General features: G+C 54.4%; 1 protein-coding gene and 1 long non-coding RNA gene across 2 annotated transcripts in view; both read right to left on the bottom strand.

Annotated features, from left to right (window-relative positions):
• The window catches only part of LOC140686323 (uncharacterized), a 47,208-nt gene extending 30,430 nt beyond the window's left edge, over window positions 1-16,778 (bottom strand). The window contains exons 1-2 of the long non-coding RNA XR_012060054.1: window positions 16,687-16,778; window positions 3,500-3,621 (exon numbers count right to left, since the gene is read on the bottom strand). This is a non-coding gene — a long non-coding RNA (uncharacterized lncRNA). The remainder of the gene's footprint in view (window positions 1-3,499; window positions 3,622-16,686) is intronic.
• The window catches only part of RTN4RL1 (reticulon 4 receptor like 1), a 63,301-nt gene extending 44,870 nt beyond the window's left edge, over window positions 1-18,431 (bottom strand). Inside the window, exon 1 of the mRNA XM_031685398.2 lies at window positions 17,959-18,431. Coding sequence (XP_031541258.1) covers window positions 17,959-17,971 — 13 coding nt within the window. The 5' untranslated portion in view covers window positions 17,972-18,431. The remainder of the gene's footprint in view (window positions 1-17,958) is intronic.
• Between the last annotated feature and the right edge of the window lie 519 nt (window positions 18,432-18,950).

The following is an 18,950-nucleotide window of genomic DNA, read 5'->3' as shown; positions in this document are numbered from 1 at the left end:
AGTGGGTGGGGAGGCCTCCACGGCTCCCTGGCCGGGATTAAATATTTACTATGTTTTGTTTGGCCTTTGGGGGGAGGGGCAGGAGGGCTATGGCATCGATCCGGAGCAGCTGGCTAGGCGGGGCCCCAGGGCGGGGGCCGGGCCCAGGCCGGGTGCCACCTGAGCCTCCGCCAGCGGACCGGGACCGAGTACCCCCCGGCCCGACCCTTCCCGGGGCAAGGATCCTGCTGCCGAGCTGCTGGGCCGCGCTGACAGATCTGGGTTACGACGGCGCTGCTGCCGAGCAGAAGGCGAAGACCGCCCTGGAAACGCTTTCCACACCGCGAGCGCCTAGGCAGTAGGTCCGGGAGGGGCCCCGCGCTCGGAAACCCGCTCCCTCCCACGCTTCCGTCCTGCCAGCAGACCCTGGAGTCCGATCCCGGCCCCAAGCGACCCCAACCGATCGGCCGCTGCCGGAGCACCCGGGCTGTGCTAAACAGCATCTCTGGTCCGCCTTTATCTGATCCCAGCAGTAGCCCTAAGCGGACTCCACTCTCCCATTGTACAGATGTGACATCGGAGGCAGAGAAGACGCGGGGCCAGATTGGACACACAGGTCCTTTTCTACTTTTCTACCCACGGCGGCTCCGCGCCAACGCCCTGGCGCGCTCTGCCCACCGGCTTGGTGGGCTTGAAAGAGGGAGAGAAACGCAAGTAGATTCAGCCTCACCGGGACCGAGGGGCGCTCTGGCAGTGCTCTAAAACGCCCACTGGGTGGGCGGGTTTGCCACGCTCCTCTTCAGCCAGACAGGACCCTGGAGTCCCTTTATACAGGCACACACTCAACTCCTAGTCATACATTTGCTGCCCACACTGGGAACTTACACACAGTAAGAGCTGCCATCATTTCCCACCCCTCTACTCACATGTACACTATGACACACATTCACACAGGGCCACTACTCCCCAACAATCCAGTTACAGGGACGCAGACCCACCCTAAAGGGCTGCTTACATCACATTCTACACCTGGAGGTACACACACACACACCTGCCTACTCTGACCCCCATCTCTGCATACATATGTGTACACATGCCACATACATGCATACAGCAACTAAGGAGTGGCTGTTCTATCCACGACAGTGGGCTGTCATGTGTGTGCCCACTAATATGAACACACACACAAGCTTCCCCATCCCTATACGTGCACCTGTATATGCCTGCACATACATTCACACACGAAGAACACTCATCTCCACCTCCATACATGCTGGCGTACGTACACGCAGAGCCGACCATCCCATCACTGCACACACGCACGCAGTGCACTGTAATGTCTACTGCCGCCCCATCTCTACATATGTGTCCCCCTACACACGCACACACAGGCACATAGGCACACACGCATGCGCACTGACTACAGGCGGCTGGGGAAGAGCTGCAGCCTCCAGCCTGGCTCCTATTTAAAGAGAAGCATTGCTGGAAAAGGAACAAAAGCAAAGCCAGCTATAAATAGCCACCTCCCTCCCTGCTTTCCCTGCCCTCGGGCCGCATGGCCTTGCCTCTCCTCTCCTGCCTCGGGCCCAGAGCAGCCAGGGTAGGGCTGTTCCCAGGGGAGGGCAGCAGGGCCCTAGAGACCCTGTGGCCAAGCACTGAGCACTGGGGCAGGCCAGGGGCACTGGGCACGGGTGGGTGGAAGGGCACACAGCCCGCCACCTGCAGCCAGCACTGTGTGCATGTGCCTGGCTCAGAGGGAGGGCGGCCCCCTAGGGCCGGGCAGGGCTGCTGCCTCAGCAGAACTGCAAAGGCTGGCAGCTGCTGGGTTGGGGAGGAAGGCGGGTCTGCCAAGCAGAGCCACAGCTGCCCCTGCCCGGGTGCTCCCTTCCCTGCCAGGCCAGACCTTCCCTGGATTGATTCATGGTTTGTTTCCTGGGCCCAGATTTGGGATACTGGGTGGCATGTCAGGAAGTTTCATGGCAGGACAAGCTGTGGGGGAGGGAGGGGGAGGTCACGTCCTACTTTGAGTTCCAGTTCCATCTCCTCCTGTTCCTCTGTGCCTTGAGCAAGGCTCCTAACCACACCACCCAGCTTCGGTTTCAACTCTGTCTTCACAGGGTGTTGGAAATGCTGCCTGAAAAACAGGTGTACCTGGAAGGCCCTTGGGAACTGTGGAAGGCCATGGGATGGGAGGGATAGCAGACTGCTCTCCATGTCTGAGAATTGGATTCAAATAATAATTTTATTTATTTTGTATTTATCATGTGCTAGGCACTGGTATCTATATTTAGTTTATTTGATCTTCTGTGAGACAGGTACTATTTATATTCCCATTTTACAGATGGAGGAACTAAGGTTCAAGTGCTTGCTCTAAGGTCACACAGGCCCCTAAAGCACAAAGCCAGGTTGCAAAGCCAAGTTGGGACTGAGACCAAAGCCATCCTTCCTATGTCTTGTACTGTGGGAGACTGGGGGACCCTGGTTCTCAGGTTAGCGCCTCCTCAAGGACCAAAGGAGGGCTGGGCTGGGCGGCCTGGGCTGCTTCTCCCAGGTCAGCCTGGGGCAGGACCTGAATGGGCTGCAGGGAGGGAGCTGGAGTGGTTAGCTCCAGAGCCCCCACCAGGGTCTTGCTGTATCAGCCCACCTCCCACCCGCCCCTGTCCCTAGCTCCCCTGAGGGGCCTCTCTCCACCAGCCCTGGGGGAGAGGGAGGGAGGAGTAGAGGAGAGCTCAGGCAGACCTACTTTCAAGGCTTTAATCCTTTTTGCTTAAAGGATTTTTTTTTTTTTTTTTTTTTTTTTTTTGCTTGGGGAAGACTTGGTCTGATCAGAGGAGAGACGCAGGGAGCTGACAAGCTGCGGAGGATGGGGGGTGAGGAGAAAGAAATACATATTTATTACCCTCAATTATTAAAAAATAGATAGTACCAAGTACCAGATCTTAGGTCCTGGCAGACACTGAAGCGGCATTTGTGCAGGAACTATTTTCTTTCTTTCCCTTTTTTTTTTTTTTGTTAATTCTGTTGAGCTTGTAATGTGACTAGCTTGTTAGTAAAAACACCCTGGCCAGTCCCCAGCAGGTTGAACATCAGAGAGGTGAGCAGAGCCTGTGGCCAGGGAGCCTCTGTACCCCGGGTACAGGGAGGGGCCCAGACACATTCCCAGAGGAGAGAGTGTGGGTGGAAGGGTCCATGCCCCCATTTTGGGCTGCGCAAGCTGGGGCCAGGCAGGCCTGTATCCCCAGCTTTCTCTTTCTCTCTCTCTCTCTAACCCCCTACCCCTGCTCTCTTGGGAGTAAACCCTCTACCAATAACAGGCCCCCCACCCCCCACCTCCTTTCCATGTTGCTGCTCTTTTCAAGGGAGTGGAGAGAGAAATCGATTCCAGCTTCCTCTGTGAGGGAAGTGACAGCTCTTGCCCCAGGCTTCTGAGGGCTTTGCCCAGGGACACTGCCAGCTCCCCCAACACTCTCATCTTCCCCCAGGACTGTATCAGCCTTTTGAAAAGGGGGCAGATCACTACCTTGGTACAAAGAAGCCAAGACATCCTGTAGGGTCCTGAGGCCCGTTAAGGCCTGATCCTTCAGGCAAGTAAGATCCCCCACTTCTTCTGTTGTGGATCCGACCACAGGGCAAGGTGGGGTCCTGAACACAAAAAAAGAAAGGGATCTACAATGAGGAAAAAGATGGAGAGACAAAGCCACAAAGAAGTGCCTTCCACTTTGTCATGATTTCTCAGAACCCCAAGAGGCAGGTGGCATTAGGCCCACTTTTCAGATGAAGAAACTGAGGCCCAAAGAATTAAAAGCATCTGCCCAAGGTCAGGCAGCTGGTAAGTGGCAGAGTAGGGTCCTGATTCCCACCTGTCGGGCTCCACAGCCTTTGCTTTTATAGCTCAATCTACAGAGGCAGCAGGCAAACCCTAGCAGACCAGGAATATTCAGTTGGAGAACAACCAGGCAAGAAGCAGTGTCTGTTTCACAGGCCAAGAGATGGAGGCACTAGGCTGGGGCTGGGTTTTCCTTTCTGATCAGGGAGACCCCATTTTGGGGGGAAGGAAGAGGCAGCGGAGTAGGAATCAGGGCTGTGGGCTGGCAGTGGGTGTTGCACCAGTTTTCTTTTTTTGTTTTGTTTTTCTTTTTTGGTGGGGGAACATAATTAGGTTTATCTATTTATTTACTTTTTTAATAGAAGTATTGGGGATTGAACACAGGACCTCGTGCATGCTAAGCATTCTACCACTGAGCTATACCCTCCCCCCATTTTTCTGAAGAGGATTTCAGTTTTTTCTTACTTTCCTAAGCCATTGAAAACCACTTGGGAATGCTTTCCAAAGCCCCCTCCTGTACTGCCTTATGGAACCTCTCCTTAGCTATAGGCAGAGGGGCAGGGAGTTCAGGACAGAGCCAGTCCTCCCCAAGCAAAGTGGGCCCCTCCGCCGAAGGTGACCCATCCCTGCTGGCCCTGAGACTCCTCCTCCTGGCCAGGGCTGGCCTGTGTCAGTCTGTCCACTCATACGGACTCAGCTCCGGACACAGAGGCAAACCTTCAAAGGACAGTTGAGTCTGGCCGCCAGGAAGGACGGCACAGGAAGTTACCACTACTGTTACTAACCCTGAGGGCTGCATTGGTTGAGCTCCTATTCTGGGTCACAATAAAGTGCCAAGAACTTCAGCATTGTCTCATTTAAGCTCCACAACCCTGTAAGACAGGTTCCCTTATTAGCCCCATTTTACAGATGGAGTAAGTCGAGTTCAGAGAAATAAAGTCACTCCCAGGACTTGAACCTGGGTCTGGCCAAATCCTGCATCCTTAATCCACACTTGGAGGTAAAGAAATGGCTCAGTGGCTGACCCCTGGAATGAGTTCTCCCTACCAGACCCTCTCCTCCTGTGGGAGAAAGCAAGGTCAGCCACTAGCACCACCAGAGAGGCTGCCAATGAGGCCTCCACTGGAGTAGAGGTACAGAGAGGCTGGGGATGGGCGTCCTGGACAAATAGGAGGCATGTTACTGAGGTTACCAGCCAGTGTGCCATGGACATTCTATGGAACACATCAACCTAATGCTGTGTGGTGCTGGGCAAGCCACCATGGTTCTCTGGGCTTCGGTTTTCTTAGCTGAGTTATAAGGTCCCTTCTAGCTCCAAAGAGCCTACAAATCTGTCAAAATCAGACAAAGCCCCTGGTCCAGCTTTGAAGCCAGGGACATGCTCAAACTCCCATCCTCGGAAGTTTTTGGTGCCACAGGCCACCCTGACTCCAAGGAAAACTAATACCTCTGCACATCTTCCCCCTCTGGTGCGCCCACAGTCTCCTTCACTGGAGGCCTAGGCCATGTCCATGGCCCCCGTACACTACACACACACACACACACACACACACTCACTCCTCTACAAATAACCGGAAGGCTTGAGTCTGGTTGGCTGCTGCTTGGGACAGTGTCAAGCCTGCCGACCTAAGGGGCATCTCTGACCTCCCACGATGGCTCCCACCCACTCAGCTCCTTATGAAGGCCTTGACTTCTCACCCTTCTCTCCTTCCCTGCGCAGAAGCCTGCATAGCACCTGCGCCAAGGCATGCACACCGGTGTGGTCTGCAGCATGGTCCCTAAAAGCAAAAAGCAGGAAACAGCCTCCGTGCACAGCTCAGAGGACTGGCAGTCAGTATGGACGTTTTGCAGCCATTAAAACAGGCTTAGAATGACCAACCTAGAAAGGCGTTTGAGGTCTACTGTTAATTCCACAAGACAGGGCACATTTGCATGGATATAGGAAAAAAGGATAGAAGGAAGGATGCACCAAACGCCCTGAGAGACAGGAGCGTTCCCACTCTTTGGGTTGTGAGATTAGAGTGATTTTCTTCTTTTTGCCAATGTGTGGTTTTCCAATGTTTCCTGCCATGTGTATGCATTATTTGAGAAGTTCAAAATTTTTACTCTGGACAGAAAAGGCTGATGTATAAATGAGGCAGTAGGTGAAAAAGACAAGACCTTACACAGAACTAAGTTCTATGTTTTGTGCTTTGGAGTAAAAGGGTTTATGGTACCTGACCTCTTACCCTTGTACGCAGGCTGCAGCCTGGGCCACATTAACAGCCAAGGAGGAGAGATGTCTGACCCCAGTGGGAGGGGGGATCCCAAGACCCATTACCCCTCCATGCCTGTGGCTTTGTTCTGGGTTTTGGCTCCTCCCCCTTGGCCAAGTGGCTGATGGACTTGGGGCTGACCCCAAGATCTGGTCTTCTCCAAAGGAACTTGAAACTATCCCGTGGGCTACACCTCAGAATGCCTGCCCTGCCCACAGCCCTGGCCTCAGAGGCAACCATGTATTGTATCAAGCACACTCTGGCCTCAGGGCCTTTGCACTTTATTTCCATTGTCTAGAGAGCTCTTCCCAAGCAGCAGCAGCTCTAGTAGCTGCAGAGAGCCCTCCCTTACTTCATTTAGGCCTCTGTTCAAATGTTACCTTATCAGAGAGACTTCTCTGCCACTGTTTCTGAAATAACAGCTCTCTGGTCACCTTCTGTTCCTTAATGAACCCTAATTTTCTTCTAGGCTCCTACCCCTACTTGATAGATTGTAGTTGGTCATTTATTGTCTATTCTCCCCATTAGAATGTAAGCACATTAAGAACAGGGGACTTGGTTTTTGTTCACTGCTTCATCCTCAGTGCCAAGTCAGCAAAAGGCAGGCACTCAATAGTTGTTCAATGTTTGTCAAACAGAGCAAGCCCTTCCATACCTTCCTTTGACAGGATAAAAGGCAACCAGCTCATCCATGGATAGATAATCCATAGGTGACCATGGTCTATAATGTGCTCTGACTTCAAAAAACATGGCTGGCTCAATTAGGGTCTTCCTTCTCAGAAATACAGCTGAGAATACCAAGAATGTGGGACAATTTAGTGTAAGAGGGGGCGAAAGGCTGTCTTGAAGAGTAAGCAGCCCTGAGTGGCCATATTGGGCCTTGTGCCAGGTGAAAAGTCATGGGTACAGACGGTGGGGCAGGCGCAGGAGCAGCTCATCTGCGTGGAAGGAGAGGCCATGAGAGGGACCACAGAGAGGGAGCCACTTCCTAGAGCTACCCCCTTTCCTAGAGGCTTCTGGGGTCCAGGGCATGGATCTCCTTGCAATAATTCCCCCTTTCCAATGAGCTGCCTTGAATCCCTGCAATCATATTTGTGCATCAAAGGCAGAAATACCAGCCCACCAGGGGCAGTGGGCCAATTACCGGAAGACGATAACCACTGCTACCTTAAGGCAGCCCCAGGGCCAATCACCGCCCCACGGTTTGGTGGTCAAGTTTCCCCTTTGGCTGCTGTGTTCTCCTAAGCGTGGCCCTGTGAACTGTCTGGGCGTCTTTCCCCTGCTGAGAGATTCTGTATTAACCGCAGGCCTGGGCAGTAACCCGGGAGCCCTCCCTGCAAGGAAAGGAAGTAGTTCAAAGTAAAAGTCATTTTCCCAGATGGGAGAGAAGGCGAAAGAGACAGAGTCTTCTCACTCCAGGCATCACCTGGGCTCAGCTCATCTAGCAATTTTATTTCCTCATGTTCAGTCCAGCCTTATTTAAACATTTCAGATCTCTGAAGCCCAGAATGTCCATGAGAGGTTTTCATGTGCCACGGAATCAATGGTGCAAATTTGGTTCCATAAAAACCTGCCAAGTACAACCCTAAACTTTCCTGAGTGAGAGTGCTGTTTCTTTCCCCAGCACAGCTCCTGCCCTGCTGGATGTCCTCTGTGGCCCAGCTGGCCAGTCTTTCTGTGCCTGTTCGCTTCCTCTGGCTACAGAGGAACAGAGATGGGCTGGGGTGAGGCAGCAGCTGCCCTGGGCCCTAGATGAGCTCTGTAGCCCTTCTGAGCCTCAGTGTTCTCATCTATATCTTGGGGCTAATATAACCTGCCTTTTCTGCTCTTAGTGAGTGACGCACGGTGAGATGCATTTCTCCATCCTCTTCACTTAAAAAGAAATCTATTTCTAAGATACAAATTTTCTTTTCTTTTTTTTTAAGCTCTAGGTTATCATGATTTAATTTATATTACAGTTATAGAGCAGTTTAAAAATTAGGTTTTGGTACTAAACTTCTTCTGTTTCCACTTATGTGTACAGTCAATCAACATTTCCAGTCAACTCATGAAGACATGACATTAGCTATTGATTCAACACTATTTACCCCATGTCACTCTAGTGCTGCATTTTATCTTGTGCAGGATGCTGTGTTAGTCGGGTCCCGGTAGGAAAAGCAGAACACTGTCAGGTTGAGTAATTTGATGAGAACATAACAAAGACGAGAACAGGGCATAAGGAAACCCTAAGATAATGTCTTTTACAGCTCCCTCCCCCAGGGCTGAGTAAGGCTGGGGAGCTCTTACTGAGCCTGGAGGTAGAGCTGCTGTGAGGGCTTCAACCCATTTCAGCACATACCAGACTGGCTTCCAAATGCCGGAGCCTGCATTCCTCTGCCTGAGGGCTTTCTTTAGCAGTGAAACATCTTTGCTTCCTCCAGGGGACAATACTCAGCCAGTAAAGGTTGGTAGTTGTATATAAATACCCCAGGTCCCTCCCCGTGGGGTGAGATAACTTTGAGGTGCATGTTCTAGACTGTATCCGATGTTCCCTGAAGTGGGATTAAGTTCTGGTTGCCCACCAGCTTCTTGGTGTTTTCTAGCATCCCTCCCAAATAAAGACTTGCACTTGAATCCTTGTCTCAGGCTGTACTTCTGGGAGAACATTTGAGTGGCCTATGGTGGAGGGACAGAGAGAGCCCATGGTGACCCACTATTGGCTGAACCCAGCAAGAGGGCGTGGGAGCTCACTGATGAAGTTTGAGAGGCCAAGCTCCCAGGATGGAGAGCAGGGTGGAGAAGGGTGGAAAGCAGATCAGGAGGCACAGGGAGTCAAGGGTAACCAGTCTCTTCATGGAACTTGCCATCCAGGGGGAAGGCAGATAACATAAAAGTAATAGCAATAAGATAGGTTGAATACTATGACCAGAAGTCAATACTGTGGGACATCGAGAACCACTCCCCTAGTCTGGGGGTGCAGGAAGACTTCCCAGAGAAAGTGATGCATCAACTGAGTCCTGAAGGATGAGTATGAAGGGAAAGAGGCAGAAAGAGGAGTGTTCTAGGCAGCAGGAGCTGCCTGTGCACATGCTTACAGATGGGGGAGAGCACAATTCAGTTGAAGGATTGAAAGAAGTTTGTTAGACCTGGGCCTCAGAGTTCAAAGTAGGAGGTGGGAAGAGGGGAGGGTGGGGCTGAAGGTGGGGTGAGAGAGGAGGACTTGACAGCCAAGCTGGGAAGTCTGGACTATGCCCTGAAGGAAAAGGAATCAATCACTGAAGGTCTTGAAACAAGGAAGGGATGAGATCGTATGGCACTGTAGAATCGGGCCATGATGTAAAGCCTGGACTGGGTGAAGGCAAGAGCAGAGGCAGGGAGGCTTGCTAGTATGGTCAGGGAGAAGACGGTGGCCTGGGCTAGGGTGGAGGTGAGCAGACAAGGTGTGAAGGACCCTGAGGGAGAACTGGCAGCACTTTGCAGTGGACTAATGGAGAGGGGTGGGGTGAGTCCAGTTCTTGGGCTGAGGGTACCTGGGAAGATGGTGGTGCCAGATGCTGAGATGGGGGAAATGGGGAAGAAGCGAGTTTGCTGAGAGCTCAAGGCAGAAGTAGGAGCAAAGTTTCACACATATCTGTTCTGAGGGGCTTTGTGGCTGCCACTGGTGACATCTAGGGAGTCAGCTGGATGGATGGCTTTGGACATCAGAAGCAACGTCTCAGCTGGAGATGGGATGTGGGGAGTCAGGAAATGGGTGCTGCAGCCTTGGACAAGTTGGCACCCCCAGAGCTGAGCTGACACCCCCAGAGGACCCAGGCAATGCCCTGGAGGGAACCACATTTGAAGGATGGCAGTGGGTGGTGGAGCTGGCAAGGAAGGCGGAAAAGAAGCAGCTACAGAAATGAGAAAAAGACCAGGGGAGCTGCCATTGGTGAAGCCAAGGGAAACTATGGCTGACAGAGTCAAATGCCACCAGAAGGTCAGGTGAGACAAGGAAATTTTCGGGTAGGGTCAGTGTGGTGACAGTGGAGTGATGGAGGAGACAGCTGGATGTCTCCTCTTTGAGGGATGAGGGAGAGGTGAGGGCAGGGATACTCCAAGGGTAGACAGCTCCTCCCAGAGAGCTAAGTGGTCACAAGGGGTCCATAAGGAGAGGAGGAAACAGTCCAGCCCCGCTTCGCAGAGAGAAATCAAACCCAGGCCTGTGGATGGTGCAGGGGTCTCTTTGTTAGCACACAGCACACAACACAGCCAGTGGCCTTTCTGCCTGCACTGCTTGCTTGGGGGGGGACCACAGGGGACTCCCTGGCCTCCAAACTGGCAGGGCTGCCGAGGTGGCAGTGAGGCCAGCTCTAACCAGGGCCAGCTGTACTTACTTGCTTTATATTCTGGGCTCTGGACATCATTTGAAGAAACTCTGCTACTGCTGAAAAACATTTGCCAAACCATACACCTAGTCATATTACAGATGGGGAAACTGAGGCCCAGTGTCCAGGGTCCTAGTGAGTCAGCCACAGTGATGGAATCAAACCTAGCCCCAGGACTTGAACTTTGGGGTTCTTTCCACACCCCAGAGACACCAGGAAGAAAAGGGCCGTGGCCTGGCCAAAGCCACAGTCGTGACAGAGGGTGAAGACAGAGACAGACAGGAGAGGAAACATCACAGGGCAGGCCGCAGGCAGCACATGCCTAGGAGGTGGCCGGCGTGCTGGGGAGCGGGCTGCTGGTGCAGGAGCAGAGCCGGCCGGCCCAGGCTGCCCCACGCTGGCCAGTGAGTGACTTATCCAGGCCTGCCTCCCCTGAAGCCCACCGCACGGCCTGCTTCCTCTTCCCAGTTTGCTCAGACAAGCCCATGAATAGAACATTAAAGGTAAAACCTTCTAAAAGAAAAAGCAGCTCCCTGGTAAAAGTTGCCCCACGAAATGTCAAATGCAGAGCAAGGCTTCCTGCCTTGTGTGTTTCTCACTAATGGAGGCACCTTAGCCTCCATATCCCCATCATCCAATCGCTCTATAAATAAATCATCGTAAGAAGAATGCCAATTTCCCCCCTAGGGCCTCATGAATCTCTCTGTATAAGCATATGTAAGAGCCCCCTTCACTACGTGTTGGCTCAGGTGCCTGTAGAGAGAGAAGACCAACTCTGCTAGGGCAATTTTAGAGGCAGAAGCAAACTCACACCACCTCTGTGGGCTGAGAGTTGGGAACCCAGCTTTTCTCTTGACTTGGGGAAGAATTTTTTGCTCCATTTCCTGCAGATCCACCCCGACCACGGTGCCACTGCCCTCTGGAATTAGCCCAGGAAGCTACCAAGAGGTCCCATCTCCAAGGGCTGCAGCGGTTTGTCCCCTGGCAGACATGTAGTAAGTCGTGCCCACCCACCCCTGTGCGGGCGGGTGAGCCACACGCTCGCTCAAGCTTTGTTCCTAAAATGCAGCACTCATAGGGCTGGCCCGCCCACTCCTGGGGCCCCCACTGAGTGGCTCACCAGCCGCCCATGGTGCCAACACCATGCTAGTGGCCCCAGGGTGGGAGTGTCAACCTGAGGGCCAGGACCTGCAGGCATTTTTGGGATGCTCAGCTCTGCAATGGCAGACCTCTGGTGCGCACTCCCAAAGCCTGTTGCACGCTCACCAAGTGTGTTTCTGAGCACGCACACAGTATTGTGCCAACCCTCTTGCAGTGCCAGCACAGAGGCCTTCAGAGCACCTCTAGTGAATCATGTAGCAGGGGCTGTTGACAGGTTTGGATCTCAACTTCACCAACTGATTAGACAGTAATCACAGGCTCGGAAGCACCCCGCCGAATTGTTAGATCTGACACCCTGCCCCACCAGTGTGGAGGGGAGCTCCGCCCTCAGAGGTGGGAATCTGCTCTTCTCTGCCCTGAGATCAGCTAGACTCTCTGCCTGAATTCTTTTTTCTTTTCCAAACTGTAGGAAGAATGGTCCACTAGGGTACACAATCGTGGCTGGAAGGCGGCAGAAGAATTCCCTCGTGGAGGACAACTCTCGAGTTCTGCAGTTACCACCCAGCTAACAGGCTAGGGCTGAGCCATGGGAACATCCCCCAGGAGTGCAGGAACATTCCAGATGAGGGACAGGTGCAGGTGGAGGGAAATCCCTCATCCAACCTGCAAATTGCCACCACCTGGGCAGGTATGCCCTAGGGCTGTTGCTCTCCAGTCACTGACCAGTCTGGGCTGTGGCTGTGTTAGCAGGTCCTCCAGGACAGCCTGGAAGGGGACCAGGGAAAGCAACCTATGGAGAGGTCCTGGCCCCCAAATAAATCACAGTCCAGCCGTTCTCAAGGGCATGGAAGCAGGCAAGATGGTCCATTGTCCCATCTCTGCATGCAAGGAAGAAACCAGAGCAGGAGAGAGTAGGGGAGGGGTGTGTCTCCGCAGATAGAAAGGGAGGTGGACAAGGTAGAAGAGGACATGTGAGAGAGTGGGATCAGGGTCCCAGGAGCCCCAAGTGCCATCCAGAGATGTTCCTGGAAGAACACCAGAAGGGGAGTGTATGGGAACAATCAGGGAATTCTAAGGAGATATGAGTGATTCAGCAGTTCCCAGCATCTCGCAAAACAAATGTCATGTAAGTCAAGGCAGATGGGCGTGTGAGACAGTGGAGCTTAGGAGGTGAAGAGAGCAAAGAAAAGAGCGTGGTGGCAGGCAGACCTGGGACTGCATCCTGAATCAGAGTGCCATCTAGGTGATTGACAGCAAGGGACTTCATTTGTCTTTGCCTCAGTTCCCTTATCTGTATTGCAGGGACAAGCACAGACTGATCTCCTGGGGTAGTTGTGGAGATGGCCTGAGATAAGGCATGGACCACACTTAGCCTTGCCCATCACTAATTATAAGCAGCTATTATCACCCTGTGGACAGGGATTGGCATTAGTGGATTCAAGGCAGGTCGGGAAGAACAGTCCATTCCCTGCTGCCCATTTCCAGCTCACATCCATGCCTCCTCCCAGCAGACTTGGCCAGGTATGCTCTGAGAGCCTCAGTGGCCTCACTCTTGTGGTGGGCACTAAGTCAGCCATGCCTCTCTTCCCCCCAGTTCAATGACATCCAAGGAGGTCCCAGTTCCTTGGCCCCTTGCCTTCAAGCTGATGTCTCCCTAGGTCTTCTCCCAAGCCTCGAGGAAGTCTCACCCTAGGGTGCCTGACTCACTCCTCTCTCGGACTCACTTCTACCCAGGGTGGCCTGGCCAGCGCACCCCGAGGAAAGGGCTGCTTCCAGTACTCTGTGCCGAGGTCCTGCCTTCTGCCGTCCCTGGAGGCTCTGTTCCCGTTTCGCCAGCTATTTTGCTTCCTCGGCCATCTGTTCCTTCCCTGTCATCTCCTCTCTGCTTCAACCTTAACCACTACTTCGCTGCAGATGGTACCAAACAGATCTGTTCTTGACATCCTTCATGATGCCTGCCCTCCCTTTCTCATCTCCAGCGAGTGAACTGCTGCTCTGTCCTTTCTCAGGCCCTGACTCCAAAGCTTGCAATTGGATTCACCCTCTACAAGCCTCCCTCCTTGGTCCCATCTGCTGTCAACTCTGCCACAGGTCAGGGGGCAAACAACTATCCCTTTCCCCTGCCTTTTTCTTCTCCTAACGAGACTTTCTCTTTTCAAACTTGGCCAAGAACCTGTCCTGGCATCAAGTCCACAATCTGCTCTGGTTATCTACCTGGTCTCCAGAGCCGTTTAACCCTCCAGGGCAGTTGGGGTTGGTGGCCTGAGTCTGAGACCAGAAAACTGGGATTCATTCTTGCAGTAGAGGAGCCAGTGTGCCCATGCTGAGAGTTTGGGTCCTGAACAGTTTCTCTGTAGAAAATGGGCCTGGGAATTGCAGTCAGGAATTGGCCCCGTGTTGGCTTGACAGGAACTGAACCAAAACACATTTTCTACATTGTCCGAGCTCATGAAAGGGGAGCACTGCACTGCTTTCTTTGCTTTTATTCTGGCTACTGGTGAGAAAATGCATGCATGGGCTTTATTTAGCAACTCACTCTGCCTCTCCTCTCTGTTGAGGTGACCTAGGGCTCCCCTAAAATTCCTCCTCTTGGCTTCTCTTTTCTGGCATAAGAACTAGGAGCTTTGAGGAAAGAAGCAGCCCAGAAGCTCCCAATTAAGGAAGCTGTCTTGGTGTCATTGGTTTTACCAGGCTGCGTTCCCTGAGCAGGCCAGAATTGGGCTGGGAAGACTGAAATTCCACTCTGCACCTGGATTTGGGCTAAAAAGCTTCATATTTCAACTCTCTAGACTGGGCTCTTGTAAATCCCCTCTATACTTCCTCTGCAGCAAAAAGGAGCGCTTCTTGGCTGTCCATGGAACACCTACCTCCCTCCTCCCCTCTCCACTGAGACTAAGAAGGGCCATGTCATCAATAGCTCCAAGAGAAGCCTGCTGACACTTGGCCACATGGAGACTCTCTGATTCCCTAGGGAACCTCTAGATTCAAATCAACCAAGCATCTGACAACCCCATGGTCCCTTCCTCCCTCTACTTTCCGTTCTTCTCACAAAGGAGACCCTGTCCAGCCACCAGGCCAGCCCATCTGGCTATAAAAACCAAAAGAACAAAATACATCTTACTGGGTTGCAGGCCTTAATCTAGCTCTTGCTGAATTATTCAGGAATGGCATTAACTTATAAATGAGCGTGTTTGACTGATTTTGTGGTTGATGTACAGATAAATTCTAATGAAAGACAGCTACAAGATTTTAAATTATTAATTAGACTGCCACTTAACAAAGCCTATTTGGCACTCTATTTCCTTGCTTAACAAGACAAAAAGTTTAAGGAAAGGTTCTGTATTAGCCCAGAGGCTGTTGATTTGCATTCTGTTTTCATAGCTCTAAAAATGAAAACCATAGATCCTGACCTTAAATAGGCCACTTCTGGCAAAGCGAAACCCCCAGCAGTCCACCCTTCCTTCCTGGATGGTGCTGGGTGGCTTGGGCCTCTCTTGCCTTGCCTGCCTCTCATCTCTGACCAGAGATTTGCTTTTCATATCCCTAATTCTGCCAGGGTAGGCCAGGAGATGGAAAAGCCAGTAGGGCAGCTGCCAAAGCCTTCAGCTACCAGCGCTGTCTGCAGCAAGATCCACTGAGGACTCAGGGCTGTGCTGGTTCACAGAGGTGTGGCTGTGGCCAGTAGAGCAGTAGATGTGTTCATTAAGAGATGTGAGGCAGTGTCACCCACCCCATTCCTAAAATGACCTGCCTGGGGGGCAGCGCCCCATTATCTGTAATAGAAATCAGAGAGATGACTCTTGTGGTCCAATGCCTACTCTCACCTTCATCCTCCTCTGGGGCTTCTTCTTTGCAGGAAAGGTTGGGCTCATGGTCCCTTCTACCCCCAGGATCTAGAGAGGGCTACTTCATCTTTCAACCCTTTTACCAATTCATAATTAAACTATGAAACTCCCTCAGGGCCAGGACTCCATGCAGGGTTCTGCATCCATCTGATAGGCAGGGAAACTGCAACAGCTATCTGAATCCATCCCATAACATTTTTGCTGGGAGCCTTTGGGAACAATTTGAGAAACAGAAACTTCAATGGCCACCTCTCTTGGCACTAGCTTCAGGCACACCTTTATCTCTGGGCACACGCCTAGAATCCACGCACAGAATCTGAGTATCTTGTGTGTGTGTGTATGTGTGTGTGTGCACAAAAGAGACCAGTCCTGGGGACCAGGATCAGGGGCTGAGGGAGAAAGTTGCCCAGGAAAGGACCACAATAAAAGTCCTTTACTCACACTATGTCCCAGCAGCAAGCTCTGGGCCACTGGAGCCGAACTCAGCCCAGAAAAGTGTTTCTATGCTCTGTTTTCCTCAGGCCAAGCCAGGTGGAAACCTCTTTGTTGGTAGAACCTCTCCCGCCAAGCAAGCAGTGCAGGAAAGGAAAAATAGCCCAAGGGACAAACACACGTGACTGCCAAGCCTCCAGTGGCCACCTCTTGAGCAGGGTAAGGAGCCTCCCCCTGGGTACTAGCCCCCAGAATGCAGTGGGCTCATCCGGAGCTGGGCCTCTGGCTAGCAAAGATGGGAGAAAAAGGCTCCTGGATGAAGCTCAAGCCTCCCTGGACACCTAAACCATATAAATAAAGTGCGTGGGCTGCTTCGTGGCTCATTTTAAACTGTAAACTGCCAAAAGACAAAAGACCAAAAGGGAAATGAGATGTCAGTTTCTCTCTATTATCTCCTATTATCACAGACCTGCAGCCTAGACATGGCGGCCTTAAAACTGCCTGGGAAGCTTTCCCTGCTGGGGCAAGTTTGCATGCTCCAGGTCCAAGCTGCCCAGCTTGTGCTCAGCTCTGTAAGAAAGCATCCTTTCTGTGCAGAGACACTCTGGCCAGCACCGCCCATTGCTGAAAGGACTTTTAGTCCCTTTCTGCTAGGAAAAGGAATTGGGGTATATCCATGAAGTGGCTTCTCCAAAACGCTGCAAAGACTTTCCCCACCCCACCGTGAAAGGCAGTCAGCACTTCCCCCTCTGCACTGCACCGGCCCACGTGGAGGGCACAAGTCACACACAAGTTTGTGACTATTGACACGGTAGGGTAACCGAAGCTCCTCGGTCAGCCTCAGCCAGCGGGGACCACAACATAGCCTCTATCGCTCCCAGCGCAGACGTGGTTTCTTCACCAACCTGTCCAACCTGCTTATGGGGTCTCTTCCATTATCCCCACATCTGCTCCTTTCCGCCCATCGCCTGGCTTCGCTTCCCCCTTCTTCACCACCTACCCCTGCCCGTTTTCTCCTTCCCCATCCTACTGTGAGGTCAGAATCCTGTGCTTACGACACTTCGGTCTGTTGCCATGGAAACAGGGGCGGATTAAGGCTGGAGCACGGAGCGCAGGGATCAGGCCCCTCCGCTACCTGAGCTCCCGCCTCAGCGGACTCCCGCAGGGCCCGGGCAGCCAGCCGCAGGCGCCGCGGCTCGTCCGCCGCCGGTCAGCCGCCCGTCCGCCGCCTGGTTCAGGCCAGGGACAAAGGGGTCTCGGCCGGGCACTGCAGCCCGCCCAGACTTAGGAGGGAGACAGGTAGATGCAGAGGCCGGGGCAGCGGGTGGCGGAGCCCGCAGGGTCTCGGCGTGGTCACCTGCCCTCCCTGGGCCCTGGGGACCGCTCCCCGCGCGGCAGCCACGTGGGGGCGCGGCGGGACTTCCCCAGCGCCGGCGCCAACTTTGCAGCGCTCTGCGATGAGCCCAGCGGCCGGAGGGTCGTGGTGAGGTGGTCTCGGGGCCAGCTCTCCTCAAGTTGAGACTAGTACCCGCCGCACACCCTGCCGGGATGGCCTGTCCCTTCGCATCCTTCCGCTCCAGGCAGGAGGAAAGTTTGAGGAACCAGACATCAGGCGCTAGCACCAACCCTCGGCTGCTGGGTGCCCAGAGCCCGTCCCTAGGGACCACCAAACTGGGCTGCAGGAAAGGTTCTAGCGTCTGGGTCCTACCTGGGAAGCCAGGGCGCACAGTGAGTGAGCTTCCTGGCCGGGCAATGACTGACCGCGGGCTGCACCGAAGCGCGGGTTGGACCCGGCCCCGCCAAAGCGGCAGAAGCTGGTGGCGTGTGCCCGCTTAGGGGATGGAGCCTGCAAGTGCAAAACTTTATACTGGCAAAGCTAAGGTCCCAGGAGGCCGGCTCCCCTTGCATCATGGGCAGCTCACTGTGGTCTCGAAATGACCTAGGCCTGGTAGCTTAATCCAGGGAGCAAATCCTACGTCTTGCTACCAGCCCCCGTCGGTGGCTGGGGTTCAGCAGCACTCCCTCGGCGGGTGAGCCCTGGCAAAGCCCGCCAGCCCGCCAGGGGCTGATTCCCGAGCCTGGAGCCCAGGCGCCGGGTAGCCATCGGGCGGCTCCCGGGCTCGCGGCTCTGCCCCGTGCGCATCCAACTCCAACTTGCCCCTGCGGCTCCAACTCACCTTTGCGAAGCATGTTGGCCGCGGGGCCGCCACTCCGAGGTCGGCCTAGGTGCGCTCCCTTCTGGGGTCCAAATTCAAATCCTTGGGCGCCGGCTGCAGCTAATCCGAGAGCGTCGAGGCGGGGGCAAGCCAGGGATCCGCTTATGCCCGGCGGCCCGGCTCCGCAGGGGCATGGTGAGCCCAAGCCCCGCGCCGAGGGCACCGGCGCCCACCAGCAACCGCGGCGCTGCCCGGCAGCCCCAGGGCGAGCTGCTTGCTCAGCGGAGCCGGCGGCCTGCTTCTGCAGCCCTGAGGACTTTGCAGGCGGTTTTGAGGGGGGACGCCGCCCCCCGGCCGCCCGGCCGCGGCCCCCTCCTCTCCGCCCGCCTCGGTCCGCCGCCACCGCGGCTGCTGCAAAAGGGCGCTCGCACGCACCGCCGAGCTCCGGGGAAAGCTCCGGGCGCGCGTTTGCAGGACCGAGCGATCGGCGGAGCGGGGCGCCTCCCTTTCTCCCCTCAGCTTCCCCCACCTCTCCTCCTCCTTCCCTCCCTCCCCCGCTCGCTAGCTCCCTCCCTTTCTCTCCGCTCCCCGCCCCCGCTCACGGAGCGCCTCCCATACAAAATTTATGAAAGTGCTCTCAGCTCGCGGTGCCGAGCGCTGTCCTATTCCCAGGGCAGCGGCGCGGAGCTGCGCGGTGCCGCCTCCCAAGGTGTTTTCGCTGCGCCCGCCTCCGGGGACGATCCTCTACCCGCGTCTGTCCAAGTACCTGACCCAGCCCCCAGGCCGGTCGTCGGGCCACCCGAGAACCCCTTCCACGCCCCTTGGGCTTCCCGGAGTTCGCACCCGCAGCCCCACCCGCGCCCCCTCGCCCTTCCCGGCTGGAGGTCAGAGACGCGATTGGCATCGTGCGTTCGGCCCACCGGCTGGGAAGCGAGGACCGCCGCCCAGAGCGCCCCCACCGCTCCCCATCCCGATTACATGTCCGCACCCCTGTCCATCTCCTCTATGGCCGG

Source organism: Vicugna pacos, chromosome 16 (assembly GCF_048564905.1).
Source record: "Vicugna pacos chromosome 16, VicPac4, whole genome shotgun sequence".
Taxonomy (NCBI): Eukaryota; Metazoa; Chordata; class Mammalia; order Artiodactyla; family Camelidae; genus Vicugna; species Vicugna pacos.
The sequence above is the reverse complement of the archived record's forward strand: the minus strand, read 5'-3'. Positions and strand labels throughout refer to the sequence as shown.